Source organism: Stenella coeruleoalba, assembly GCF_951394435.1.
Source record: "Stenella coeruleoalba genome assembly, chromosome: X".
Taxonomy (NCBI): domain Eukaryota; kingdom Metazoa; phylum Chordata; class Mammalia; order Artiodactyla; family Delphinidae; genus Stenella; species Stenella coeruleoalba.
In genome coordinates this window covers 25,221,338-25,243,202 of record NC_137152.1, presented here as the reverse complement: position 1 = coordinate 25,243,202, position 21,865 = coordinate 25,221,338, and the positions used below count along the sequence as shown (strand labels likewise).

Here is a 21,865-nt window from a genome sequence, read left to right as displayed (position 1 = left end):
ATGAAGACTCACAAGTAAGTAAGTAAATAAATAAATAGTAATAAATAAATAAAACAGCTTTTGGAGAAGTTTATCACGCATTAATCAATCACTGATTAAGTCTATATTATAGGTAAGGATAAGTAATTTTGATTTATGATACTTGTTGAGCTAGACCACCTCCATCTTGCTTTAATATTGTCAGTATATACCTGAACACTAAATTAATCGCTTCATCCATTTTCCAGTCTAATTCTTTAGAATAGTTCATATAAAGTAATAGTGGTGTATATCTTGGCATTTGGTCATTAACGTATCGTCGTTCACCATCACCATTCCTTCCATCCACAACAAATCATACAGCCAAATCAAATGGTCAAGTTTAAAATATATATATATATAACACAAATAACGAGCCACAAAACCAACCCCTCTCCCCCACCCCCACCAATTAAGCACCATGAAACAAAACAAATGCTTGCAACATTTAACACATGTGACAGGACAGATGGTCAATGTCTAACCTTTATCCACTGAAGATTTATCTGCTTGAGCTTATTTTCAAGTTTATCTTGCTCTTCTGGGCTTATGGGAGCACTTACAAGCACTGTTCCTCCAGTTTCATTTAATTGTTTTAGAATTCCCTGGCGCAGGGGCAACTCTTCTGCCAGTAACTGAAACAGACAAATGCAACAACGTTTAAAATGAATTACAGCACAATGCCAACTACTTTGTCTTTGCCTCTATTGATTAGTCTATCAAAATGAAGCAAGACTGGAGGCCCAGTGGTTCCTCAAATACCAAGTTTTCTACAGAGCACAGAGCTTGGTGGACTAAAACGCCCACTCCCAAGTAAATCAGCCCATCCTAGAAAGGATCAGGATACCTTATCCCTCAGAGATTTTTTTTTCAAGAGAAAAATGTTATGTAGTATGATGAGCTCTAAAACAATACTCCAAACAGTGTCAAGAGTGTAAAAACACACCTCTCAGAAATAGAACAATCTGGACAAATTTAATCATCCTCTCAGGTATTAGGTCTCCATACTATAACATACCACTGAGTAAGAAATTGCAATATCATATTAAGAGATAACTAACTTTGAGAACATACCAGGTACCAGGCACTGTGCTAAGCTCTTCACACATATGATCTCAGTTAACTTTTATACAATAATTCTGAGGTACATCCTATTATCTTCATCTTACATAGAATGAAACTGAGACAGAGAGGTTAAATCGCAGGTCCAAGGACACAAACGAAGCAAGCAACAGAGCTGCGATTCAAACTTGGCCGGGTTCATTCAAGAACCCTTAATTTTGACACCTCCACATCCCTGAATTTCTCTTACTCATTTAACATCACATTAAAAGTGCCCTTTCCCACGACCTACAAAACTACCATAGTTTTATTAACTGTCTTTTATTTATTTGTGTCATCTATAGCTGCACTGTTCAGTACGGTACCACTTGCCACATGAGGCTATTTAAATTTAAATTAATTAACAGTCATTAAAATTAAAAACTCAATTCCTCAGTCACATCAGCTACCTTTCAAGTCCTCAAAAGGCACATACAGCTAGTGGCTACTAAAACTGATAATGTACAACATAGCCATCATGACAGAAAGTTCTATCGGACAGTGCTGATCTAGATTGTCTAAGGAAAAAAGGAAATCAATGTGTATTTCTTAATAAGTGAACACCACTAAACATGTCTCTTAAATGAATTATCAATTAGATTGCTATATATAACACTCAATACATTTAGGAAAGATGAATTTTCAAGAACAGACTGCGTTTATTTTTCCATGGCATAACTGTCTTCAAATGAACTATGGATCAAAAACGTTTTATTTTTTGACTCTCAAATACCTAGTGCATTATCTGACATATAGTAGGTGCTCAATATTTGTTTATTGAACTAAGCAATATTTTTCTTTTCATACTTTATCCTCTGTTCAGGTACACATTTTTTATTTCACAGAAATAAGTAGTTGACATGGAGTCTAATTTGCATGTGCAGACCAACCGAATCAATGATAAAGAAGCAGTTCCATTTCTCTTTGATTGTGTGACCTCGTAAAATGAGGACAATAACAACCATTTTCAAAGTCTGATAAGATTAAATAAAATAGCAGATGTAAATACATCTAATACTTAGTATAAAATAGGGGATGATTAAATGTTAATTTCCCTTTCCCTTTTACCTTCCCTTCAAGAACTAAAGTAAAACAGATCCAAAAGAGTTTGTTTCCTAAAACTAAAACCATGAAAGTTCACCCATCTGCACAATCAAAGCATCTCACTCTGGGTGGGGACTGGTGCATAGATAAGATAGGTATAAATTTCTCCATTTATTTTTATATATTTTAAAACAATAAAACTGAATAAATAAATGTAATAGAATTAATAGATGAGTAATAAAACTTCTGAATTTTGAGATGCTGCTAAAAAAAAAAAAAAGCATCTCAGTCAGCCAGGAGAGGTAATCAGTATTAAGCAGACAGCACAGTAGGTAGACATGATAAACCACTTGAATAAACTGGAAGTCTATTAAACCAGTATAGAAAGTGAGCCAACATCACCTCTCCAACACCACAGACAAAACAAACCAAAACAAAACATTGCTTCAGGCAAATCGAATGCCTTTAATTAAAGGCTGAAGTACTGAGACTGATTTGGCAATTAAGATCTTCCCTAAGAAATGGCATTCATTTCTATAAAGATTCTCCTCAGTTTTTGAAATTATTTGGAGCTGTGGAATTCTCCATTAAGTCTAAAATTAATTTTACCTTGGTTTAAAAAGTATCACCATGTATTTTACACACACAAGCACACACACATATATATCGCATACACACTTTTTAAAAAATACATACTCACTGGGCTAAGACAAAATAAAGTTGTGAGAAAAACTAGTAAGGAACTATCAATACCCTAATGGACAGGAAATCAATGATTAAATACATTTAAAAAAATAGATTCATATACTCTTTTTTTTTTTTTCGCCCCGCCATGTGGCTTGTAGCATCTTAATTCCCTAACCAGGGCTTGAACCCAGGCCACGGTAGTGAAAGCGCAGAGTCCAAACAACTGGGCCTCATGGGAACTGCCCCTAGATTCATAAACTGTTAATACAAGTAGGCCCTGGGAGATTTTAAGAAATAAAATTACCTTGACTTCCTCAAGTTTTTCTTTCAGTTGCTGCTCATTTTCAGGTTCAAGTGGAATACTAGTAATGTTATCTGTTTCTTCCAACCATAAAACAAATTCATTTAAATCTCTTTGAAATTCTGACAAGATATCCTTTTGTTCTTCTAGCCTGGAGAAAGAAGAATAAAATTGTTATCCACAACATATTTCTCAAACTTTCTTTTTTTATTTAGGAAAACTTTAAAAAATTGCACTTTCAATAAAATAAGCCATTTTAAGATGTTAACAATATAATATTTTTAAAGAAAATTTATTCACAGAGCAATTTCAATACCTCAACAATCTCTAAAAGGTGAGATTAAAATTGGTCAAGAAAAAAATTCTAATTTTAAAATTCCAACATTATGTTATTAAACTAGAGCAGTGTTTCTCAACCTCAGCATTACTGACATTTAGGATTAAATAACCCTTAGTTGTGAATGGGCTGTTCTGGGCATGGCAGGAAGTTTAGCAGTATCCTTGGCCTTTCCCCACTGTATGCCAGTAGCATTCCCCCCAGTTTTGACAACCAAAAATGTCTTGAGGCATAGTCAAGTATCACCTGGGGGGCAAAACTGCCCCTGGTTGAGAACAACTTCACTAGAGTAAGTATCTAAAATGAAGTTGCATGTTTTAAAATGTTTAAATAAAATATATCTTTATGGGGCTTCCCTGGTGGCGCAGTGGTTGAGAATCTGCCTGCCAATGCAGGGGACATGGGTTTGAGCCCTGGTCCAGGAAGATCCCACATGCCACAGAGCAACTAAGCCCGTGCACCACAACTGAGCCCATGTGCCACAACTACTGAAGTGTGCCCTAGAGCCCGTGCTCTGCAACAAGAGAAGCCACCGCAATGAGAAGCCCGTGCACCACAACAAAGAGTAGCCCCCGCTCACCGCAACTAGAGAAATCCCACGTGCAGCAACGAAGACCCGACACAGCCAAAAATAAATAAATTAATTAATTAAAAAATATATATATATCTTTATGGAAAATTGTAAGGTAAAAGTAAAAAAAAGATAATTAAATGAAAACACTAAATTACTGCATGTTAAAATGTTTTCCAAATTATGACTCATAATCCTTTTGGAGAAAAGAGGGAAACTGATTTAAAATACTTAACATATGTTGTACTAGCGGAAGTTTTTAATTATAAAAACACATACACTGTATGTTACTCAATTAGCCATAAATTTATTCTTACATATTGAATCATAACACAGCTGAGCAAAATGAGCTGCGCTTAAAATAATTTACATTTTTTTGTTTTGTTGTCTTTTGGGAACTATCTATCTCTGGTATGTAAGTTTTTAATTGAAGTATAATATACATATAGGAAAGCACACATATAACTATACAGCTCAATATAGTTTTAAAAAATGGATACACCAAATAACCAGAAAAGGAATAGAATGTTATCAGAAGCTCAGAGGCCCGCTCTTGACGCTTGCAGTCACTACCTCCAAGTGTACAGTAACCAGTCAACTTTGATTACTTTGCCTGTATGAACGTTATGTATATGGAATCATATAGTCTTTCATTCAATATAATGTTTACAATCATCATTCGGGTTGTGTGTAGTTATCTTCCTCCCTATATAGTACTAAATTGTATAAATATATAATATATCTCTGTTGGTGGACATTTGAGTCGTTTCCATTTGGGGGCTGTTAGGCTAATTTTTTTTTTTTTTTTGCTTCAACTTAACACATATTCATTGAGGGCTCATTTACTTCCAGTGACTCAACTGGGCATTAGAATCAAAGATAAATGTATTATGTACCTTGCCTCGAGAATCTCACAGTGCATGAGAGGAAAGAAGCATGTAAATCTAGGACTATGACGGAATATTGTAGAGCATAAGTTATTTCGGGGGCAGGGCATAGGAGATGTCCCAGAGAAGATAATGGTCTACCTGGGTCTTGAAGCATGAAAAGAGATATTATTCACAGCCTGTGCAAAGATAGGGCATTGAGAGAACTACAGTTACACTAATTCTCCAAACCATATCTGGTTATTGGATTTGTACTGGTCTATTCTCAGTTAAGTTCTTTGCTGGGAGCTTGTCCAAAGTCTACCTGGAGCACATGAGAAGACATTCTCTTCTCTATTCTCAAAACAGTAGATCCTATAAAAACCCAAGTCATATATGGGCTCCTGTGAAAACTCAAGTCATATTATATCACCGTTGCACTCAAAACTATTCTATTGCTTCCCAATTCATTCACATAAAAAGTCAAAGTCATTACAGCTCCCTATGAGGGTCTAGGTTTGCTCTGTTCAATATACTAGACACCTTCGCATGTGGCTACTGAACACTTGAAATGATGTAAGGGGAACTGGGGTGGGCTGTAAGTGTAAAATGCACACCAGGTTTCAAAGACTTAGTACAAAAAAAATCATCTCTGTACCTTCTACTCAGTTTTGCTGTGAACCTAAAACTGCTATAAAAAAATAAAACTATTCCAGGGGAAGGGTGGGGGGGAGGGGTAGATTGGGAGTTCGGGACTGACATGTACACACCGCTGTATTTAAAATAGATAACCAACAAGGACCTTCTGTTAAAAAAAAATATTTAGACATTCAGAGAAAAACAGACAAGATGAAAAGGCAGAGGGCTATGTACCAGATGAAGGAACAAGATAAAACCGCAGAAAAACAACCAAATGAAGTGGAAATAGGCAACCCTCCAGAAAAAGAATTCAAAATAATGATAGTGAAGATGATCCAGGATCTCGGAAAAAGAATGGAGGCAAAGATCAAGAAGATGCAAGAAATCTGTAACAAAGACCTAGGAGAATTAAGGAACAAATAAACAGAGATGAACAATACACTAACTGAAATAAAAACTACACTAGAAGGAATCAATAGCAGAATAACTGAGGAAGAAGAACAGATAAGTGACCTGGAAGACAGAATGGTAGAATTCACTGCTGCAGAACAGAATAAACAAAAATGAATGAAAAGGAATGAAGACAGCCTAACAGACCTCTGGGACAACATTAAAAGCAACAACACTGGCATTATAGGGGTCCCAGAAGGAGAAGAGAGAGAGAAAGGACCTGAGAAAACACTTGAAGAGATTACAGTTGAAAATGTCCCACATGGGAAAGGAAATAGCCACCCAAGTCCAGGAAGCACAGTGAGTCCCACACAGGATAAACCCAAGGAGAAACGTGCGGAGACATAGAGTAATCAAATTGGCAAAAATTAAAGACAAAGAAAAATTACTGAAAGCAGCAAGGGAAAAATGACAAATAACACACAAGGGAACTCCCATAAGGTTAACAGCTGATTTCTCAGCAGAAACTCTACAAGCCAGAAGGGAGTGGCATGACATATTTAAAGTGATGAAAGGGAAGAACCTACAACCAAGATTACTCTACCCGGCAAGGATCTCATTCAGATTCGATGGAGAAATCAAAAGCTTTACAGACAAGCAAAAGCTAAGAGAATTCAGCAACACCAAACCAGCTCTACAACAATTGCTAAAGGAACTTCTCTAAGTGGGAACCACAAGAGAAGAAAAGGACCTACAAAAACAAATCCCAAACAATTAAGAAAATGGTAATAGGAACAAACATATCAATAATTACCTTAAACATGAATGGATTAAATGCTCCAGCCAAAAGACACAGGCTCGCTGAATGGATACAAAAACAAGACCCATATATATGCTGTCTATAAGAGACCCACTTCAGACCTAGGGACACATACAGACTGAAAGTGAGGGGATGGAAAAAGATATTCCATGCAAATGGAAATTAAAAGAAAGCTGGAGGAGCAATACTCATATCAGATAAAATAGACTTTAAAATAAAGAATGTTACAAGAGACAAGGAAGGACACTACATAATGATCAAGGGATCAATCCAAGAAGAAGATATAACAATTATAAATATATGTGCACCCAACATAGGAGCACATAAACATGTAAGGCAACTGTTAACAACTATAAAAGAGGAAATGGACAGTAACACAATAATAGTGGGGGACTTTAACACCTCACTTACACCAATGGACAGATCATCCAAAATGAAAATTAATAAGGAAACACAAGCTTTAAATGACACAACAGACCAGATAGATTTAATTGATATTTATAGGACATTCCATCCAAAAACAGCAGATTACACTTTCTTCTCAAGTGCACACAGAACATTCTCCAGGATAGATCACATCTTGGGTGACAAATCAAGCCTCAGTAAATTTAAGAAAACTGAAATCATATCAAGCATCTTTTCTGACCACAACGCTATGAGATTAGAAATCAATTACAGGGAAAGAAATGTAAAAAACACAAACACATGGAGGCTAAACAATACGTTACTAAATAACCAAGAGATCACTGAAGAAACCAAAGAGGAAATCAAAAAATACCTACAGACAAATGACAATGAAAACACGACGATCCAAAACCTGTGGGATACAGCAAAAGCAGTTCTAAGAGGGAAGTTTATAGCGATACAAGCCTACCTCAAGAAACAAGAAAAATCTCAAATAAACAATCTAACCTTACAACTAAAGGAACTAGAGAAAGAACAAACAAAACCCAACGTTCGCAGAAGGAAAGCAAACATAAAGATCAGAGCAGAAATAAATGAAATAGAAACAAAGGAAACGATACCAAAGATCAATAAAACTAAAAGCTGGTTATTTGAGAAGATAAACAAAATTGATAAACCATTAGCCAGACTCATCAAGAGGGAGAGGACTAAAATCAGAAAAATTAGAAATGAAAAAGGAGACGTTACAAAGGACACCACAGAAATACAAAGCATCCTAAGAGACTACTATAAGCAACTTGATGCCAATAAAATGGACAACCTGGAAGAAATGGACAAATTTTTAGAAAGGTATAACCTTCAAGACTGAACCAGAAAGAAATAGAAAATATGAACAGACCAATCACAAGTAATGAAATTAAACTGTGATTAAAAATCTTCCAACAAACAAAAGTCCAGCACCAGATGGCTTCACAGGTGAATTCTATCAAACATTTAGAAAAGAGCTAACACCCATCCTTCTCAAACTCTTCCAAAAAATTGTGGAGGAAAGAACACTCCCAAGCTCATTCTATGAGGCCACCATCACCGTGATACAAAAAACAGACAAAGATACTATAAAAAAAGAAAAATACAGACCAATATCACAGATGAATACAGATGCAAAAATCCTCAACAGAATACTAGCAAACAGAATCTAACAACACATGAAAAGGATCATACACCATGATCAAGTGGGATTTATCCCAGGGATGCAAGGATTCTACAATATACGCAAATCAATCAATGTGATACACCATATTAACAAACTGAAGAATAAAAACCATACGATCATCTCAATAGATGTAGAAAAAGCTTTTAACAAAATTCAACACCCATTTATGATAAAAACTCTCCAGAAAGTGGGCACAGAGGGAACCTACCTCAATATAATAAAGGCCATATACGACAAACCCACAGCAAACATCATTCTCAATGGTGAAGAACTGAAAGCATTTCCTCTAAGATCAGGAACAAGACAAGGATGCCCACTCTCACCACTATTATTCAGCATAGTTTTGGAAGTCCTAGCCATGGCAATCAGAGAAGAAAAAGAAATAAAAGAATATAAATTGGAAAAGAAGAAGTAAAACTGTCACTGTTTGTAGATGACATGACACTGTACATATAGAATCTGAAAGATGCCACTAGAAAACTACTAGAGCTAATCAATGAATTTGGTAAAGTTGCAGGATAGAAAATTAATGCACAGAAATCTCTTGCATTCCTATACACTAATGATGAAAAATCTGAAAGAGAAATCGAGGAAACGTTCTCATTTACCATTGCAACAAAATGAATAAAATACCTAGGAATAAACATATCTAGGGAGACAAAAGACCTGTATGCAGAAAACTATAAGACAATGATGAAAAAAATTAAAGATGATACAAACAGTTGGAGAGTATACCATGTTCTTAGATTGGAAGAATCAATATTGTGAGAATGACTATACTACCCAAAGCAATCTACATATTCAACGCAATCCCTATCAAATTACCAATGGCTTTTTTTTTTTTTTTTTACAGAACTAGAACAAAAAATCTTAATTTGTATGGAGACACAAAAGACCCCGAATAGCCAAAGCAGTCTTGAGGGAAAAAAAACGGAGCTGGAGGAATCAGACTCCCTGACTTCAGACTATAGCACAAAACTGCAGTAATCAAGACAATATGGTACTGGCACAAAAACAGAAATATAGATCAATGGATCAGGATAGAAAGCCCAGAGATAAACCCACGCACCTATGGTCAACTAATCTATGACAACAGAGGCAGGGATATACAATCAGAAAAGACAGTGTCTTCAATAAGTGGTGCTGGGAAAACTGGATAGCTACATGTAAAAGAAGGAAATTAGAACACTCCCTAACACCATACACAAAAATAAACTCAAAATGGATTAGAGACCTAAATGTAAGACCAGACACTATAAAACTCTTAGAGGAAAACGTGGGAAGAACACTCTTTGACATAAATCACAGCAAGATCTCTTTTGATCCACCTCCTAGAGTAATGGAAATAAAACCAGAAATAAACAAATGGGACCTAATGAAACTTCAAAGCTTTTGCAAAGCAAAGGAAACTACAAACAAGAGGAAAAGATAACCCTCAGAATGGGAGAAAATATTTGCAAACGAATCAATGGCCAAAGGATTAATCTCTAAAACATATAAACAGCTCAAGCAGCTCAATATTAAAAAAAACAAACAACCCAATCCAAAAATGCGCAGAAGACTTAAATAGTCGTTTCTCCAAAGAAGACATACAGATGGCCAAGAAGCACATGAAAAGCTGCTCAACATCACTAATTAGAGAAATGCAAATCAAAACTACAATTAGGTATCACCTCACACCAGTTAGAATGGGCATCATCAGAAAATCTACAAACAACAAATGCTGGACAGGGTGTGGAGAAAAGGGAACCCTCTTGCCCTGTTGGTGGGAATGTAAATTGATACAGCCACTATGGAGAACAGTATGGAGGTTCCTTAAAAAACTAAAAATAGAATTACTATATGACCCAGCAATGCCACTCCTGGGCATATAGCCAGAGAAAACCATAATTCAAAAGGACACATGCACCCCAATGTTCACTGCAGCAATATTTACAATAGCCAGGTCATGGAAGCAATCTGAATGCCCATCGACAGATGAATGGATAAAGAAGATGTGGTACATATATACAATGGAATATTACTCAGCCATAAGAAGGAACGAAATTGGGTCACTGTAGAGACGTGGATGAATCTAGAGACTGTCATAGAGAGTGAAGTAAGTCAGAAAGGGAAAAACAAATATCGTATATTAACGCATATATGTGGAACCTAGAAAAATGGTACAGATGAACCAGTTTGCAGGGCAGCAATTGAGATACAGGTGTAGGGAACAAACATATGGACACCAAGGGAGGAAGTGGTGGGCTGGGTCATGGTGGTGTGATGAATTGGGAGATTGGGATTGACATATATACACTAATATGTATAAAATGGATGACTAATAACCTACTGTATAAAAAATAAATAAAATTCAAAAAAATAAAACATCTCATTAGTATATTTAATATCATGTACAAGTCAACATAATATTTTTAATATACTGGGTTAAATAAAATATATTCATTTCACCTGTTTCTATCTTAAATGTGGCAATTAGAAAATTTTAAATTACATACGAGGCTCACCTTATTTTTCTATTAAAAAGCACTGATCTATAAAATCTGCTGATACCCTTTCTCTTTACTTCTCTGACCTCATTTCCATGTACTCTCCCTTCTTCTTATCTTTCTTGAGACCCACTTGCTGTGCTCCTGAAATACACGAGATGCATCCCCGCTTCTAGGCTTTTGTACTTGCTGGTTTTTTCTGCCTAGAATGACCTTCCCTCACAAATCAAACGTGGCTGGTTCCCTCACCTCCTGCAGGTCTTTCTTGATGACCCTACTTAAAATCCCACCTCTTCCCTCAAATTTCTGTTCTTTCTCCCTGGTTTATCTTTCTCTTTAGTTCTTAAAACTAACATATACTATAATTTGGTTATTTTGTATATTGTCGATCTCACACACAGGAAATTAAGCTCTCTGAGGGCAAAGATTTTGTCTGTTTTACTTACTACTGTTACCTTTTCTCCTGAAACAATGCCTGGCACAGAATAGATGCTAAATAAATAAGTGTTGCGTGAATGAATGAATTCTGCCTTCATTCTTTTCAATCTTGTGTTCCTGTTTTAAAAGAACCTTTCTCATTCTTTGCAATATTCGTTCTAAAACATGATCTAATTTACTCACCAATGTGCACTACAGTATTCCATCAAATGAAAGACACCTTCAGTTGCAAGTCATTATAGTACCATTGTAAGTACTACCAGGATGTGAGTTGGAGTGGGCAACGGTGCTGATTACATGATGACACTTATTACTTAGAGGTTTTATTTTATTAAGAAATTGTTCTTTTAGGTTTATGTATATTTTCGTCTTATGCTCCTCTTGAAGATGCATAAATATTAAATACAAGTGAAAAAATTGGTGTGGTATTCTTAAAACTTCCTCATATTTAGAGTCTGAGTCTCCTATAGCACTTTTCCCTTTAAAGTAACTGATGTCTGTCTTTTTCCCTACACAAGGTCATCTTCTGTGGTATCGAGAGTATTGGCAATGTAGCACTTCTTAACAGGGCTCTAATACAGGGCTCTAAATCACATGTGTCCTGGCCAGCAGAAATTGTAAAACCCATCCGGATTTCAGTGATATTAATGTGATAAAATGTGCCACTTAGAATGAAATTTGGTTAGTTTGCATAGCCTCCCACCACTGATGTAATGACTTAGGTTCTTTTGGCTGCTGCCAAATTGCTGGTTGTTTCAGGATTAAAAAAATATTCATAATGTAGTGACAGTTTACGGTTACCTTTAGTTTATAATTATGAATGAATATTATCATCGGCATCATCTCCTGATGCGTGAGCTTATTTTCTGTTAATAGAGTCATTAAAGGTTTGGCATTAATTTCCATGGGAACTAGTGTATGATTATATGAGTTTTTGCCAAAAACAAATACTTTGGCTCTTTTTGTAAAGTAAGGATGCCTACATCAATGTCTAATGTTGACATTAACGGTTATTGAAGTATTTGAGATTTAGGGAGGAAGGGTCAAAAGAGGAAGGCGGTGAAGTGGCTTGAGGAAGGGTTATGAAGTGGCTAGAGTGTTTTGCTTTAACCTCTAGGTGATAAAATACTCCAATTCCTTGAGTAGAGAAAGATTTATTTCATCCACTCACTCTGGCTACTCTGTGGAGAATGGATGTGGGCAAGGGAGGTATGACGAGAGCCCTGAGTTCTAAAGGGCAGGTTCAAATGGCTGCTAATCAGAGACAAAGGAGGAGCAGTCAAGAAACAATAGTGCAGCCTTGGGGGCAGGGTCCTGATTGCCCCTCAAGGGATACACATAACAATATCTTTGAGCTCTTCTGCAGAACTAAGACCCCCACCAAATGGAAGATGTTAACTACTTGATGAAGCATTCTTCATTCCAGAGAAAGGCACAGTTGGCCCATCATCACCTGACCCCAGAAGATCTCTGGATTGAAGGAACGCAGGCTCTGCAGGCACCCTGCTCCTTATCAGCAACCCCGCCCCTTGACTGTATCACTCCTCACAACCCCCACCCCTGCCCCGAGTTGGGACACACAGTTGTGAGGACATTAGCCCACTGTGGCCTCCTGGCAAAGCAATAAAGCTATTCTTTTCTACTTCACCCAAAACCCTGTCTCTGAGATTTAATTCACTGTCAGGGTACAGAGGCCGGTTTCAGCTTCAGAATCAACTATGAGACAATTGAGACCAAGGTGACAGGCAAGGTGATAAAGTAATGAAGGTCCAAATCATGAAGCTGTAGCCAGGGACTAGGAAGACAGGATGTTTAAAATGTAGGAGATTCAACAGGACTTGTGGATAAAAGGAGAGAGATTAGCATTAGTAGCTAAAAATTATTAAGCACTTTCTATATGCAGCCACTGAATCGAGTACCAAGTTGTCACATTACTATTGTGAGATGGGTACTTGTCTTTCCTCATCTACAGACGAAAGAAAATGAGGCTTAGTATTCTCCCCAAGATCAAAGAGCTAATAAGTGGTCAATCCAGCATTCAGTCCTGGGTCATCTAGGTCCAGAGTCTGTGCTCTTCACCTGTTCAACCTATTACACCTGGTCTAGGCGTGAGCCCACCTTATCTGGCTGAACAGACAGTATTTACTCCAGCTGAGAGTACATTTAATTGTATCAGATATTTAAGGGAAATTACTAGTTTCAAAAATAGAGAGATCTTGAGCTCAGGGGAGAGAGGAGGGCTGGAAATATGGAATTCAGAGTCATCAGCATTGAGTTGGAGGATAAAACATAGTAAACTAGCATTTGAACTAATAATGCACACTTCACATTTGGCATCTTCTGAGTCCATTCTTTCTTCACTTCTAGGTTAATGATAGACAATTCTCCCACCTGCTTATTTAAATTGAAAAAAAAATAAAAGAAGAAAAAGCCCATTTCACAGTCATTCATTGATTTCCTATGCACAGGTAACCTGCGGCTCCTGCCCGTCCCCCACCCTCCCTCTTTGACATGAAAAGCCAAAGGAATGCCTCGGGTGTTCCTCTGGCCCCTGCAAAGGCTACACAGATTTGTGAAGGAGTTCTTCAGCTCAACAAATATTCAGCTGAAGGAGAACACGGTTTTCCCTTCCTGCAGTCTTCATACTGTTTTTTTTAGTGATTATCCTGAGGCCCCTACCTTTGACTTCAGAGAGATGTAAGGGGTGATGTAAGGTGGGTAGCCACCCCCACCATAGACACTGCACTCCCCACAAAGCTAACTACCCCATCTCACCTGAGTCCTCTTAACATTGATCTGGACAGGGGGTACCGAGGAGGTTGGAAATCACTGACAGTAGACGTAATACTACTGCTACTTCTCAGCAAACCTTAGGGGGAAGTGGCTGGTCTCAACTGCTGGCAGCTTGCTTTAGAATGTGGGATAGCACCGTTTTTCCTCAGACTCTGGACTGAGAAGCAATTCTGGAAGAGGAACAATCCCACTATAGACATATTTTATTCGTTTAGCAGTTCTAAGCCAGTTCAAATCCTTGGGTCTAGGTTTCAAGGGTATTTGTCAGTCTACCTCATCTTTCTCTCTGTTCTACTCTCTTTGCAAACCTTTGTCTCCTTTAGTATTTGACTCTAGATCATCTTGCATGGTGTCCCATATACTGAGAGCAACCTTATTTCTATCAATCTTCCTCATCTTAGTTAAGTAAAACCGTGTTAAAATCCAACTACACTTGTAAAACCTAGACAGATGGGTGAGACTTTTCTCAACCTGCATCTAGAAACTGATAATTTCAGGGAAGAAAAAAATCCAAAACCAAACAAATAAAAGCTTGAAGAGCAGGAAAGAGTAATATCAAACCAAAAATAGAAAAATTCCAAACGTAGAATAAAACTCTAAAAGCAAATACCTCTACCTCCACTTCAAACATATCTCAAATTAATTACCTGCATATTTTTTCCTTTCAAAAATATCCAGCCAAGAATAAGAGTGGAGATATACTTATTCATTGTAATTAAGATTTATATATTTAATTGGGATCAAACTCTATACAAACATTGCATACCTAGTCATTTAATATGCTACTGTATTTCCTTAGGTCATTATTTATTATTTGAAAAATTGATTTTTAAGATCTGAGTAATAAGCCATATATAAGTACACCATATTTTACCATTGTCTGTTACTTCGCATTTAGTTTGGTTCCAATTTTTCATTATAATAAATAACCCTATAACAAATACATTTGTTTATGTGCTTTGGCTCATCTATCTGCTAATTTCCGTAGAATAAGGAAGAAAAGCTAACAATGAGAATACTAAGAATTTAGATACACATTGCTATATTTCTTTGCAATGCTGGTACTAAGAATACATATACACTTCCACCAACAATTATAAAGTATAAATTAAAAAAAGTTATAAAATATGAAAGTCAACAGATTTATCACTACCGAGCATTAAAATTTATATACTTGATAAAAGAAAAATAGTTTGTCATGGTTTTTTTACAGTTCATATTAATAGAAAAATTAAACAATTTTGTATACATGTGTATATTTGTCATTTGTTTCTACTGTCAGTCATCTGCTGTGTCTGTTGCCCATTTTGCCTCAGTGTTTTCTTATTTGTTTGTAAGGGCTCTTTTCACATTATCTTAAAAATATATTTATTGAGAATATTTTTATAGCTTCCCTTTTACCTTCTTTAAAAATATTTTTTCTTCTTTCTAAATAAAATTTTTTCAATTTCTTTCATTGATACTACTCTGAAAATTGTGACCACCCCACAATTGTTTAGATATTTGCCTTTATTCTGGATCCTTATACGTTCATTAAAAAAAAACAAAAACCAACCAAACCAAAAAACCTAACTGGGTACTCCCCTAGTGGTGCAGTGGTTAAGAATCCACCTGCCAATGCAGGGGCGTGGGTTCCATCCCTGGTCCGGGAGCATCCCACATGCCGCAGAGCAACTAAGCCCGTGCGCCACAACTACTGAGCCTGTGCTCTAGAGCCCACGTGCCGAAACTGCTGAGCCCACGTGCTGCAACGACTGAAGCCTGCACGCCTGGAGTCTGTGCTCTGCAACAAGAGAAGCCACCACAATGACAAGCCCGCGCACCACAACCAAGAGTAGCTCCCTCTCGCTGAAACTAGAAAAAGCCCGTGTGCAGCAACGAAGACCCAATGCAGCCATAAATAAATAAATAAATATTTAAAAAACTAACTGCTTAATCCATTTTAAATTTATATAGTTGAGTTTCTGACCTTGAAGGGTTTTTCAGAAATTGGTATTTTTTCCCCAGCACAATCTATTCTCTACTGATTTGTGGTGATTTCTTCATTATATTTTGTGTTTTACATGCAATAAGGTTCTTTTTGCAGATATACCACAGATTTTTGTGACAGCAATACACTACTTCAACCATTGCAGCTTGAAAGTATGTCTAATTCCTGGTAGGTTAAACCCCTCTCTTACCTTAGCTATTCTAATTTATGTACCACGAAGTATCATTTGGTCAAATTACAAAATAAATCTCATTGGGGACTTTGGTAGGGATTCCATTAAATCAATAAATTAATTTGTGTAGAACTACTGTCTTTCCAGCATAAATCTGCTCAATTTTCTATGTTTACAGTGTATTTGGACACTGAGAGTATCTGGGACTCATCTGTGCACTATAAATAATTAAGTATGTTTTCTAATTAACCTTCAGCATCAGTTTGAAAGGCAGTGACTTGCATATGATTTTATGGATATTAACTGTATACTAATTTGGAAAAGTCTTAAGAACTCCCAGATAGAATAAATCATCACTTAAAAAGTAAAAGCTTTGGCTAAGCTATTTGCTATAATCTTTCTTTCCACACAATGTTTGTAGAAAACTTTTTGTTGATGATTTAATTTCTTAAAGAGTACAGCATCTTCTTTTTAAATATGAAAACATTTGGTAGTCATTTCTTGTCTAGGTTTTTTATACTTTGAAATATAAAAAAAGATGGCGCGCAAATCCCACCGGGACCCTGTTATAATCTGCTCTTTCAAGTGCATGTGTTTTCTGAAATTTCAAAAGCCTTGGTTTGAAGTTTTAAAAGCTGCAATTTGAATTTATGTATTCAGATGACTGCAGAAAAGCTAAGGAACGCGGTTTGCATTTCCAGGCTTGTCTCGACAGAACGGTTTAAACGTGCTTTATACTGGCATTCATCACATGAAGTGTTATTTCTTTGTTTACCTACTCGCTTAATGCTTATGGTAGGATTTATTCAGGCATGTGGTAATAATAATAATGAATGGGATATTTAACATCACCCATCTGCAATTAAGTGCTAAATATTTTACTTTTAGAGGCATTTCAATACATTTAGGTACTTTTTTTTTTTTAAAGAATGGCTTCTGTTTGAAATATTGGCTCTGTAGCCATTTACATTATAAATGCTCTTAATGCAATTGAAGGAAGCACATATTATGATGGGGAGAGATTTGCATACTCAGAAAGGAAGAGTTACCGATGTGTTGCTAAATTCAATGAATTTAACATTAATTCTAAATGAACATTTTCCGTGGGGCTGCTCTTACGGTAAGAGGTAAAGACTGCCAAATCACGTGACATGATTTTAGAAGAGGAGGGTCTACCTAGTGTTTCAGGCCAAATGCTAGGTATTTTCACATTTGAATCTCTTTTAACACTCAATACATCATGTGTATTGTCTCCCTAATATTCCCAATGAAGAAATTGAAGCCCAGAGATTTATATACCATATATATCCAAGTATAACGTGACTCTCTATCCTATTTTCCAAATGAGAAGTTCCTAAGTTTCTGATCAAATGTAACATAGAAACTTTGGAAAACGTAGATAGAATCATCACCCATCTACATATAATGCTTAATTCAATAATTTGATGGTGCATACTAATTTAAAATCATATAACATATTACATTAGAAAGACCACTAATTTAAAATTATATAACGTTAGAAAGATCACACTTCCCCATTCATAGTTTATACAACAATCGTGGCAACATTCTTCACACGCATCTTCAACACTGGATCTGTCATTCTGAGGGATGCACTTTTTGAGTTATCTAATTCAGTTTTCTAAACAGTGTCATCTTCACTTACACCCATGTGGCTTGAGGTACAGTACTGCTGAAGCCACGTGTAATGTTCTACTGGAAATTTTATTCCAAGCCACAAACACACATTTACGTACAGAAGACAGTTTTATGTTATGTAAAGACAGTTTTTCTTTTCTCTGTGCCATATGTCCATGAGCTACACGAGGCAACCACTTACTGAGTGGCTTTTAAAATAATCTTTCCGGAGTTTGTTTACAATGGCATTCAACTCATGAAATTGTGATGTCATACCACCAAAGTTAATCACTACTTCTGTTAAACTTGTTTTCTTCCTGTATCAAGTGACTGCTACAAGCCACCAAAATAAGCACAAACTGAGATTATGCCAATATGTCTTTCCCAGACAGTACTTTGTTGTTTTGCGCAAAATAAAACAAGTGAGTGTCTTATAATTTGAGAAACTCTAGAAAGATTCAAATATAAAGGTGTCTCTTAAGGAAAAAAAAACATTCAGGCTTAGGCACACATAGTAACTTCTCCAAGTCATACTGTCTAGAGGGCACTGTTAGCACCAGAACCCAGGCATCGACTCGATTTTTAAACCAACACACCTCCCAAATCTGGTTAGTACACAAGTCACACAATCAGACATTCATTCATTTTGCCTAGTTTGTTCTTTATAAAAATGAAGTGCAACTGAGAGGCATAACATATAAAGGTTCCTCAGGCATTTACTCCTCAATATTAAGGAAAACATTAGCAACTTGTGGGTAGATGTGAAGAATGAAAAGGGAAATCATGGAGCTTAGCAGTGAGAGTTCCTGAAAGGAAAAAAAAAAAAGTTCAAACCTAAGCCCTGAAAGTTATTAGTTGAGTGTGTGAACCTGGGCAAGTTACTTAACCTCTATAGGCCTCCATTTCCTCATCTTAAAATGGGGACAATAAACACTTCATATTGTGGTTGTTTGGATTAAATTTGCTTTCAGAAACTCCAGTTTTAGCCTACTGCTTTCACTAATGGTATTCAACAAATGATAGAGAAAATATAAAAAGTTTTGTCTTTTTTTTTGTTTAAAAGGGAGACTCTGGATACTGAACTGCTATTTCTATCTCAGAATTTTGCCTAAGCCAACATACTTATATACATAAAAGTATTTATAAAGCATGTATGAGGAGGACTCATATAAAGCATTATCAGGAGGACTATGTGAAATTGAGCTTTTTGATGAGCCAGTTGACAGCTCTATTTCTTTCTTCTGACAAGCTTCCTTGACTAATTTTTTGGGGGAAAGACAATTAGAGTCAAAATGCTAATCTACGAGTAAATGTGCCACCAGATGAGACTACTTCTAGGCAAGGTAAACGTATGGTTACAATGCAACAAAACACCTTTCAAAGGTCTACTAGTGTCCAATGATATGGTGGTGACTGTAGGTAACAATCTTTGCCCTGATGAAGCTTACATTCCAGACAATAAACAAGATAAAGAAGTGAAAAATATCGATTGTGGCAAAGCGGTAAGTGCTACAGAGGGAAAAAATGAAGCTGGAAGAAAGGGAATATTGAGTGGAGCTGGAGGGTGGCTGCAGTTTTGTAAAGGGTGATCAGAGGAGGCTTCATTGAGAAGGGGTATTTGAGTAAAATCGTAATGGTAGAGACTGGCTGGCTGCCCATTAAAAGACTTTATTCTCTTCTTTTAACTATGAAGCTAGTTGTCATGTCACATTCTCTCTGGCCATTAGGTGTGACTACATAACTGAATTCTAGCCAATGGAATAGACACAAAAGTGATTCTCACCGATTCCAGGCCTGGCTCTTAACCTCACCACCCCGAAATAGATGATATTCCTTGTTCTTTCTCTTTCTAATGTAGAAAAGCATAGGGATTTTGAAAGCCACATGTTAAAAATGTCAGCGCTACAAAATCAAGGTAGACTGGGTCCCTGATTCACAATTTAGAGGGGAGCTGCTCGCCTGCTGATCAGAAGCAACTTTTTGAAGTTTGCATGAGTGAGACGTTTCTATAGTGGTAAGCCACTGAAATGCGGGGCTTCTACTTTAACATCAGCTTGAATAAAGTTAGGTAATAAAGGAGGTGAGGGATCAATCCATTCAAATATTGGGGAGAAAACACTCTAAGCAAAGGAAAACAAGTACAAAGATTCCGAGGCAGGAGTGTGGTTAGAACGTTCCAAAAACAACAAAGAAGTGCGAAAAAATGTTTGGAATGGAATGACAGAGGGGAGACTAGCAGGAGATGAAGTAAAACAAGCCAAATCTTACGAGATTCTACCGAGAATCCCAAGGCTTTCATAATTCATATTCTCTATCAAATTCAGTTCTCAGATAAAAAGAAATTCTAGAATAACCTTTTTGGGGATCTCAGGTTGAACTCTTCTCCAATCCTACTTTAATAGGTCCAAATGACTAACTGAATCCCAGCACTTCTTCCATATTTTTGTTGTGTGCTGTCTACAGAGGTGCTGGAATAGATTTCTGAAAACACTGCGGATGCTTTGGACTGTCATCTATCAGAGGCAGAGTAACACAATTTATCGGTAAAGCCTGTAACAAAGCCATTACCATCTGATGAAAGATGCAATGAAGAGTGAATGACCTTAGTTTTTCTGCTTTCAGTCATGGCTAGGTTCTCCCCTTCCCAGACATTCAAAACACCACCATCTTCCCTTCCAAGATGGCTCCTCTGTCAATGTCCATGGATGGCTCTGCCAGCTCCCAGTCTCTCAAAACAGAAATGAGAGGCATCCTTGATTCTTTCCTCTCCCTCACACCCAGAGTGTATCAATAATTGTCCTCATAATTCCACTTGAGATGTCTCTCTTGAGTATTCCCACTTTCCTCCATACTCCCTGCTACTGTCTCCCCCTCCCATCCTCTCTCACTGGTTACTGAGGCTATTTCCTAATTGGTTTCTGCCTCCCACCTTGTCATCTTATCCATTCTTAACACTTCAGAATGAATAATATTTCTAAAATAAGTCTCTGATCATACTCTCACACCTTCAATAACTCCCTAGTGCCAATGGGATAAAATCCAACTTTTTTAATGTGGATCAAAAACCTCTTTATGATCTGATCTCTACTTACTTCTCTTTCTTCATCTTTCTTTGCATTGCACAATCCACTGAACAACTTAATCTTCTTTGCAATCTAGTACCACATCCATGTCAGGACTCAGCACACTCTGTCCCATCCTTCTGGGATACCCTTCCCATTGTCCTGATCTATGTAGCTTCTAGTTACCTCTTCAATCTCAGGTTAGCCATTACTTCCTCTATGAAGCTTTCCTCAATTAATTAGCAACCTACTCCTAATCAAGCCTAAGTTATGGGCCCTGTTATGTAGTCCCATAGCTCCTCATAATTTTTCTAGCACAGGGTATAATATAATCTCCTATGTTTGTCAATATACAGCAAGTACCATAAGGACAGGTACTCTATTGTGATCACACTCTATTCTCATTACCTACTGTATAGTATTTGTTCAACTCTTAAATTCACAGTCTCAGAATGATACCATCTCAATTGTGTGTCTGAGAGAGGTAACATTATTCCCATTATTCTTCGGAGATTTTACATGAAAAACAAAGTGTGTGTTATGGAAGGCAAGTTCTGTGTAAAATTAACTAAATTAAATTGGAGGAAGCTACATACAAGGAGTTTCAAAACTATGGACCATGAGCCAAATCCTGCCTGTCACCGGTTTTTGAAAATAAATTTTTATTGGAACATAGCCACGCCCATTCATTTACATATTGTCTATGACTGCATTCGTACTATGACAGCAGAGTTGAGTAGCTGCAACAGAGACTGAATGGTTGACAAAGCCAAAAGCATTTACTATCCAGCACTTTACTGAAGTTTGATGATATGTGCTATATATTAAACCCCTTTATTAGACACATACTAGGGAATTAAAGATATGAAAATTCTGACATAAGAAAAATCT

At 36.7% G+C, this 21,865-nt stretch overlaps 1 protein-coding gene across 18 annotated transcripts in view; it reads right to left on the bottom strand.

Annotated features, from left to right (window-relative positions):
* The window catches only part of DMD (dystrophin), a 2,843,071-nt gene that overhangs the window by 824,206 nt on the left and 1,997,000 nt on the right, over positions 1–21,865 (bottom strand). For all 18 annotated transcript variants that reach the window (XM_079909736.1, XM_079909735.1, XM_079909718.1 and 15 more), the window contains 2 exons: positions 3,155–3,302; positions 504–653 (listed from right to left, as the gene is read on the bottom strand). In XM_079909736.1, coding sequence (XP_079765862.1) covers positions 504–653; positions 3,155–3,302 — 298 coding nt within the window. The remainder of the gene's footprint in view (positions 1–503; positions 654–3,154; positions 3,303–21,865) is intronic.